Source organism: Eucyclogobius newberryi, unplaced genomic scaffold, assembly GCF_026437365.1.
Source record: "Eucyclogobius newberryi isolate DKJ021-1_F unplaced genomic scaffold, fEucNew1.0.hap1 SCAF_11, whole genome shotgun sequence".
Lineage (NCBI taxonomy): Eukaryota > Metazoa > Chordata > Actinopteri > Gobiiformes > Gobiidae > Eucyclogobius > Eucyclogobius newberryi.
In genome coordinates this window covers 19,338,547-19,347,365 of record NW_027315735.1, presented here as the reverse complement: position 1 = coordinate 19,347,365, position 8,819 = coordinate 19,338,547, and the positions used below count along the sequence as shown (strand labels likewise).

The 8,819-nt window shown below is 41.6% G+C and overlaps 1 protein-coding gene across 1 annotated transcript; it reads left to right on the top strand.

Annotated features, from left to right (window-relative positions):
* The first annotated feature begins 114 nt into the window (after positions 1-114).
* Positions 115-6,885, top strand: efemp2a (EGF containing fibulin extracellular matrix protein 2a). Its single transcript, XM_072437385.1, has 11 exons — positions 115-299; positions 2,031-2,256; positions 2,791-2,839; positions 2,904-3,095; positions 3,466-3,588; positions 3,668-3,784; positions 4,057-4,176; positions 4,251-4,370; positions 4,448-4,574; positions 4,904-5,099; positions 6,163-6,885. Exons 2-11 carry the CDS (start codon positions 2,155-2,157, stop codon positions 6,334-6,336), a joined length of 1,320 nt encoding a protein of 439 aa, XP_072293486.1. The 5' UTR covers positions 115-299; positions 2,031-2,154; the 3' UTR covers positions 6,337-6,885.
* Positions 6,886-8,819: the final 1,934 nt, after the last annotated feature.

Sequence of the window (8,819 nt, the reverse complement as noted above, 5' to 3'; positions counted from 1 at the left end):
ATTCGTAATTGTGGTATTTGGGCCGCAGACCAGGAATTTGCATCCTGGGGGGTCAGGCCAAGGGGGTTTGGAGAGTGGAGGATGGCAGAAGGGGGGGCAGAATGGGCCGTCCCTCTCTCTCCATGTCTGTCTCCTTGCTCGTCCTCCCTCCCATTGCATGCGTTTCAGCTGCTCCAGCTGTCGCGCTCCCCACTCTCTCTCTCAGGGCCAAGAGGCTGGAGTTCAGGGAGCACTTCTGGACACCAGCTCATTTACAGCCGTGACCAGCAAGGAGAGGCCACTGAGGACACTGAAGATCTGTGAGTTTTTGTTTCTTTAAAGTATATTTATAGCCATTAATTCACATGTAGGAGAGCCTGACATGTCCACACAGCTTAGGTAAGATGCTCTCTGTTCATGTCACAACTGCACCAGCGTTCTGGTCTGGAATGTTTGAATGTTGAGATGAGCCATGGTAATGTGGTCTGCAGTCTGCTTTTAAGAGGTATTTCAGGAGCTGCAATGAAGTAGACAGGAAGAGTGTCTCTGACTCTTAGGACAAGCACTTTAAATTGCAAAATAAAATCCATTCCTTTTAACACACTCATTGTCATCCGATATCATGTTTCAAGTAACCCTCTGCAATGACACCTACACAAACAGCAGACCAGGGTGGCGCCCAGACTGATTAAACATTATCAGCAACAATACAGTATGCCATCTTTTCAACAAATGTAATGATGAAATAGGTTTGTGCAATGAGCATATATTGCTTCCTGCTGCCTATGAACAACCAAGCACATCAACAGCTCACATGGCATCCCACCCTGCAGTTTACATGGTGTGAGCAGTAGTGATGTGAGAAATCATGTCACACTAAAGTAAATGAAAGAAACGGAAATAGTTGATCTAAAGGCACAGTATGTATAACAGGTGTTGGCCTTGTCCCCCAGAATAATGACCTGATGGTACCAAACTTCAATTCCTTTTCAGTGACATCCAGCACACAAGGTAGTGATGAGAGTGGGTTTGGCTCCAGTTGTTTTCTTAGGAGAACTGAGGGGGTTTTCCATAACTGTATACTCTGGGAACCACAGCAGAGGCAGGGCATCCCAGCTCAACAACAGCACCCACAGCTTCACCGCGGGGCATTCCAGGAGTCCACCCTCAATTGGTCTGGAGTGGTACCGGGCCAACACCCCGCTGTCTAAATCCACTGGCCAGTCAGTGACTGAACCTTTGGTTTTCTGTAAAGGTCAGGGACTCCCGAGCCAAGTCTAAGGGGTCACGCACTGTGGCTGTCTGGTTTCACGCTGGTATATTCTACTGATTACTGGGCATACACGGCTTTATTTATTTTTACTACTGAAAGATTACAAATGGCTAGTTATGTCATCCAGTTAGTATGTTTAGAGTGTCCACGTCACCCTGTGGTCTTTTGTTTGTCCAAACATGCTATAAAACAATAAGCAGTGCCATAACTGTGGTGTGTGGAGTCAGTGTCTCTCAGCACGTAGACAGATGTGATTTTAACCTTTCCTCCATGAACTACTAGACAGGGTCACAGATCATTTTGTCAAGCAGTGTGAACTTTTGAATAAATTCAAATATCATTTAAGCCTGATTATCTGTAAATGGTAATTAACAAAATAATGTTGTTTTAATTTTGAAATGGCAGCTGTAAAATAACCATTCTTTTACAGTTAAATTAAAAACAATTTGGTTCAAGTGTGGAACAATGAGGATGTGGAAGCTTCAGTTTTGAAGAAGCAGAAGAAGTGCCACATCAGGCCTCTGTCCTTTAGTGGCTGTGTTTTAGTAGTAGTAGATGCACTAGTACTAGCAAACAGCTTCTCGATGAATTATTGACCTAAAATGAAGGAAATTAGAGCGCCAATTAGGTTGACACACAGTAAGTCAAATCTGGGATCCATGTTTTCTCATTGTCAAATTACTCCAACAGTCTCCAACTTATATTTACATATGATGAGTACAGTTCAGGTTTCTAATGTTGCCTCATTGGTCTTCTCCCTTCTCTCTCTGATAAACAGGTGCCTCACTGGGCTGTTGAGTTCCCCACGAGCTGCCTTTCTTCTATACGGCAGCACAGGCGTCTGAGTGTGCATGTTTGTGTTTGTTTATTCTTGTTTGTCACCCATCAGTTAGTGCATTAATATGCAGAGTGTGTGTGTGTTTGTGTTGTCCGTGTGCATATGTGTGTCTGTGCTCCTCCGCAGTGCTATTTCACAGCCTCCCACAGAAAGTGACACCTACACGGTAAGGATGATTCTCCTCTAATGTTGCTCCTTCTCTGATTATTATTTTACCTTGTCAGAATAATTTTATGTTTGGAGGTACATTAGTCCATGCTTGTGCCCTCCTCCCCATAATCATCTTGCTCAAATTTCCATGGCCTTTTCCAGTTCTTAGGAGTTATAGCAGGGGGTAATTTTAGTTTTAATTCCATGGTTCTTTCAGACGTTCATTTAATTTTCCATGCAGGTTGCAGCAGTTTATTTTTCTTTTAAATGATCGTAACTCTTTTTTTCCCAAACATTGGCCATAAAATACATCTGTTCACAGTGACATTTTGGCTTAAGGAGAGTAGTTGAAAACGCCACATTCACTTAAGCTTACACAGGCTCTAGTTCACTTTGGCTCAGTGTTGCTACTCGAACAACAAACCCCTCAGTGAGCTAGTGTTGTTTTTCATGCCGTGCCAACAGGAATTTATTATGTCTTATGAACATATTTTGTAACTCTCTGGCTCAGTCTAACTTTCCACCATTTCTCACACTCTTCTTTCTGTAGGAATGCACAGATGGGTATCACTGGGATCCTCAGACTGAACATTGCAAAGGTAAAGCATATACAATTGGAGGAGTTTCTTGTCTTTCTACTGTGATGCATATTTTATCTGGCAGACATCAATGAGTGCGAGACTATCCCTGATGCCTGCAAAGGAGATATGAAATGCTTTAACCACTATGGAGGGTACCTGTGCCTGCCCCGCTCTGTGTCCATCATTCATCCTTCCACAGAGCCTGCCATCACGCGCACAGAACCCTTCAACCCCTGCCCCCTGGGCTACGAGCCGCAGGGCGACAGCTGCATCGGTAGGTATCTGCTAGTTTGGAGTTATGTCGCCTAGAGGGGCCAGGTGGCCATGAGATGAGGCACAAGAAGGCCTGTTCTTGTGATTTTACTGTGAGGGACATGTGGCCGGAGCAGGTGTTGGGATGGGGGAAGCACGGTGCCAAGTTTGTAGGTGTGAGTGGTCACAGGGGGTAGACACAGTCAGACCCTAAGAATTTAAAAGATTTCACACAGGGGCAGCTGCTGTGTTTTGTCCATTTGAAGACTTGTCATCACTGTGATTCTTAGCTGTTGAGTGCAAATGGGGACAAGAGCGTCTGTCATCTGCTCAGTCACATTAGATGATGCTAGCCTTACTCACAGAGTGATTATATGTGTGTCTTTGGACAGATGTTGATGAATGTGAGAGGGATGAACACGACTGCCAGCCCAGCCAGCAGTGCATCAACACACTTGGTGCCTTCACCTGCCAGTGTCCTGAAGGTTACCGCAAAGTTGGCACTGAATGCATCGGTGGGTTTTTTGGCTTCTAGATTTAGTGACTGAGAAAATTGTTATTGGAGTTGAATAAACAGAAGTCTTTCTCCCGCAGATATCGATGAGTGCAGGTACAGGTACTGCCAGCACCGCTGTGTTAATGTCCCCGGGTCCTTCTCCTGCCAGTGTGAACCTGGCTTCCAGCTGGCAGGCAACAACCGCTCCTGCATCGGTAACTGTGACCACATCCCATGTCATTATGTGGCTTAACTTTCACACAAAATCCAAGCTAAATTTAACTCCACAGTTGGCAAAAAAGTTGCTCTGTGTGGAAAATGACCAAGCATATTTTTACAGGCTGTGCTTACTCTGTGCCAGCCATTTATTGATTACGTCATCCTTAACAGGCTAAGTTACTATTTTGTTTCGGGGTAACAGAAGCTAAAATAATGTGTCATGTAAAATTTACACACGTTTGAAAGACAAAACATGTGCTCTTTACAGATGTGAACGAGTGCGACATGGGTGCCCCCTGCTCCCAGAGGTGTTACAACACATACGGAACCTTCCACTGTCGCTGTGACCAGGGCTACGAAGTGGGACCTGATGGCTTTGCTTGCAATGGTAGGAATTATATCAGCCTCTGCTACAAAATATTTGTTTCCAAGATAAAATAATGTTCTTTTGTTAATCTGCAGATATTGATGAGTGCAGTTATTCAAGTTACTTGTGTCAGTACCAGTGTGTTAATGAACCTGGGAAGTTTTCCTGTGAATGTCCAGAAGGTTACCAGCTTCTAGGCACTAGACTTTGCCAAGGTAAGCGCCTGTGTCTTTAACTTACTTCAATCCACTCCTTTGCCCACTCTCATGTTGGACTCTGCTTTTTTCCACAGACATAAATGAATGTGAAACAGGTGAGCACCAATGTACTGAGTCACAAACCTGTGTGAACATCCATGGACGATACCAGTGCGTCGACACAAACCGGTGCCAGGACCCATACGTCCAAGTGTCTGAGAAGTGAGTGACTGACTTCATTTTAATAAAAAGAATATCAACTTCTGTACACTTAACTGCACAATTATACATTTAGTATTATTCTCTAAGTCCAACTGCCTCAAAATAATAACAATTTCTAGTATGGTAAGAAAACGTTTGATTTGTATTCAGGAGGTAGGTATAGGTCATTAAACACACCTGATAGTTATAAATCTAAGAAAACACTGTTACTGTTTGCTTGTCATATTCCCCCATCTGCTGGTTAATCTATGAAGTGCAGATTGTGAACAAAAACTTCCATGTTTGTTTTGGGGCATCAATAGTTATCAGTAATTTTGTATTGTGTTCAGCCGTTGTGTGTGTCCTGTCACCAAACCTGCCTGTCGAGAGCTGCCCTTCTCCATTGTCCATCGCTACATGAGCATCACCTCTGAGCGCTCGGTCCCATCAGACATCTTCCAAATCCAGGCCACCAGTGTTTCTCGAGGCGCCTACAACACCTTCCGTATCCGCTCTGGAGATGACAACAGCGATTTCTACATTAGAGTAAGGAACATAGTTACATAACTGGGATTCAAGAATAGGGATGTCACAATTTAAAATTTTAGTGTAATGATTATTGTGAGAGTAAACATTCGCAATTATTAACATCACGACCAAAACAACAATAACATCCCTAATTTTCAGGTTCTCAGTTTTCTTAACACATTACCGCTCTGCAATATGTGACCTGCTTTATGAACTCAAACTTTCTAAATTATCAATTTGACATAAACAGCAAGATATAAAAGCATTTTACAATTATGTTTACTTTTTTGAAGAAAGGATGAGCAGAAATGACTTCATTTTGCTGCTAAAATTGTCACATTTATTTTAATTGAACTAAAAAAGGTCAGTTTTCTATCAATATAATTTTTATTCAATAATTTGTTCTAAATTTTTAGTCTTTACGATTATATTGTGATCTAAATAATCCCGATTAGCCATTAACCTAATAATCTTGACATCCCTATTCAAGAATTTATACAAATGCTAATTAAATCTTTATTTAATATGCCCTTATAATTCTAAATGTAGTTGCTAATTTACTGAACTTAAAGTGCATATAACAGGTTAGACTTCCCTAAAACACTTAAACTCTTGACTAGTTTTGTTTGTAAAAGTTGATTTCTCTACTTCCTGGTTGACAAAGCACATGTACATAATAACTATATTTGATGAATACAAATATATTAACACAGCCTTTGCTATATGGATATTCAAGCTCCCATAAAAAAAAAAAACCTTGCACATGAGTTTTGGAATTCTGCTGGAATTCAATCTCTCTTCTGTCATCAATACTACCACCTATATTTTTCTACCTTTCCCCCACAAACTACCACTTGATTACTGTAAAACCTTCCACTAAACTAAGCAAATAACTCATTTAGCTTTCTGGCCTTTTGTGTGAGTGTTCATGTTTGAATAAATAACATTAAAAGTGAAAAAACAATACTAGTTTTGAACATGTTTATGCTTTTCATCTACTCCAGGGTGGTCCATGTGTGGGTGAAATGGACTCTCTATCACCCACTGATTGATACTCACTGATATTCTTGTTGTTTTGCAGCAAATCAATAACATCAGTGCCATGCTCGTATTGGCCCGAGCCGTCTCTGGGCCAAGGGAGTACACACTGGATCTGGAGATGGTGTCAGTAAACCCACTTCTCAGCTACCAGGGCAGCTACCAAAGCAGCTCCGCCTTGAGACTGTCCATCTACGTTGGCCCGTACACCTTTTAAAGAGGAATAAGTGAATCAGTTGAACCAATCACTGTGATGTTTAAATTGTAGTTTTTTTTTTTTTTTTTTTTTTTTTTTTTTTACAAACACAAGTTGAATATTAAATACAGTACAGTGCACAATACGTGTCTAGTGTTTCACAACTGCAACATATTAGTATATTAGTACCATTACAATTGTCTTAGAAGTTCGTGGTCAATTTGTATCAGTTTGAATCCTGATGTTACTCACATCTGCTGTGGGTGTGAGCAAATGTGCGTGGCATTTTTTCGTCCTACCTTCAGGTGAAATGATTCATACTGGCATCACCACAAAAGTCTGTTTCCACCAGTGTACACGCATATCTTCAACTCTGCCTTGTTTGTTATTTCATAATTCTTGTCAGCCCTGTTTCCTGTTGACACACCTGATTCAGTAACCACTCACATCAGACCTCACAACAGCTACACTCGTTTTCAAGTATCCTGTCTCTGCTGTTTGTCACCTGTTTCTGTGTGTTTAGCTTTGTATTTTTGACTGTTATTGGAAGTTAAATAAACACAAAAACTTTTTTGTCTCACTTCATAAAATACTGATGCACTAGCAGAGCCTTTTTGGTAATTGTATCTTAACAAATTGTCAGCGTAGTGTTGACTGAGGCTTCACCATAAATAAAGCAACAGAAGGTTGAGAAGACAGTGGGGAAAGCCCTTAGTCCATAGACCAAGCGCCTCATCCCACACAAACTCCCATCTGCCTTCACTGAGGGGGAGATGACTCACACTTGAAAAATACACATTAGACCATTAGGGGGCAGCAAACACTACAGATACTGTATTCTATGTAAGTATTGGTTTTATAACCCACAATTTGCTGCCACTTCCACGAACTAACCAGGTGTGGGTTGAAACTTTCAAACCAACTTTTACATTATACATCTCATTACACATAAACATAAGTGTATTTTTTTGTACTTTACGTGCTCGTAAAGGCATGGAACACAACGGACAGCAAAAAGCAGTGGTGTAAGAGGTATGTCCATGGCCAAATGGTGGGGAAAGGTTGAGGGCATTCAGATTTGAGTTTTTGTGGCCATAGAGTAGAGTAACGTGCCTCATCCACACAGTGGGCACGAGCAGTGAGGGGGAGTGAGTGTTTACATAGGCAGCATGTGTCGGAGCTTGGCAGTGCCCACACAGAGCAGGAGGAGGAGAGCGTTGGCAAGCGGTTTGGGCTGAAACAACTTGTTTTCCAGCAACTTTGACTGAGTCTGGACTAGTCTCTAGAACCGGGCACTAAAAGCCACACTGTGGGACAATGTGGAATACAACTAGAGCAAAAGGTCAAAATGCACTAAACCATTCAGCTATTCATGATGCTCAACACTGTCCCCGTGTCTCTTACTTTCATCTGCCCTTATTGCTTTACAAAAGCTCTCATTGCCTCCCCCTCTGGCCCACCACAATTCAGGTATTACACCTATGAATGGAAGAGAAGGTAGAGAGCTATTTCATCCACCCACACTTTCAGAGAGCCGAGATTAGTTCATTAAGCAAAACTGTCCAGAATCTGTGGCACTTCAAAAACAAGCTGTACAATACAGCGAAAGGCTCAAAGGCTGGTCAGGAAGAGTGAATGAGTGTGGGAGGCAGGAAATGGGTCTCTTTGCATGTTTTACATACACAATAATAAACAGATGCTGTACCCAGGGGGCAGTTATAGGCTACACCAAACAGACCAAACCATGAAGCTGCATATTACTGCAATTAAAATGAAATAAAGATGAGAAAACATGTTGAACTTGACCTCCTCCTCCTATTTCTCAAAGGCCGTCCATAATGTGCTGCTAATGGCTCCCTGTATCACAAACCGTTTCCTTGTAAGCTGTAGTAATAATTATTAATTAACAGCTTATTAATTAAACCACTCCAATTACAGGTTCAGCTGCAGATGTTTATTAGCACAGGTTAGATTCATTTTGCACCGCTACAGGCGTCATATGATCCATTTGTTTCATTAAATTTGAATTGTTGTAATATAACAACAAACACTTTCCCTTCTGAAGACTTAGTTCGTTTATATAAGGCTGTAAGTGTTGTACCTATAGACTACTTACTTTTCTTCATCTTCAATTTCTTTACTTATTGCGTGAATGTGGTAACCAAGAATCAACATGTTGCTAGGACTGTGTGGGTGTAGAGCAGCAATAGGGCCTCACACTGAAAAGACATTTAGCCCAGAACACAGTGGACCAAACTGATGCAAATACATGACTAAAACACTTAGCTCACAGGCCAAAGTGCAGCTTATGTGTGACTGCTATTGTCTGTCAAGGGAAATATTTTATGATAAACACACTTTTTTGTATCTTTGTTAGTTTGACAACTTGACAAAATTGCCAAAGGGATGGCACTGCCTAGGATTGTTAAAAAAAGTGGTTCTCAAACTGTGGGCGAGCTTTCTTCAGGTGGTGCGGGCACTTTTTACAGTGAAAAATAAATTGG

Coding starts and splice junctions, on each gene's coding strand:
- efemp2a (XM_072437385.1), top strand. CDS start 2,155: ATGCAGAGTGTGTGTGTGTTTGTGTTGTCCGTGTGCATATGTGTGTCT. Junction 3,589..3,667: donor AGTTGGCACTGAATGCATCG/GTGGGTTTTTTG, acceptor TTTCTCCCGCAG/ATATCGATGAGTGCAGGTAC. Junction 4,177..4,250: donor TGATGGCTTTGCTTGCAATG/GTAGGAATTATA, acceptor GTTAATCTGCAG/ATATTGATGAGTGCAGTTAT.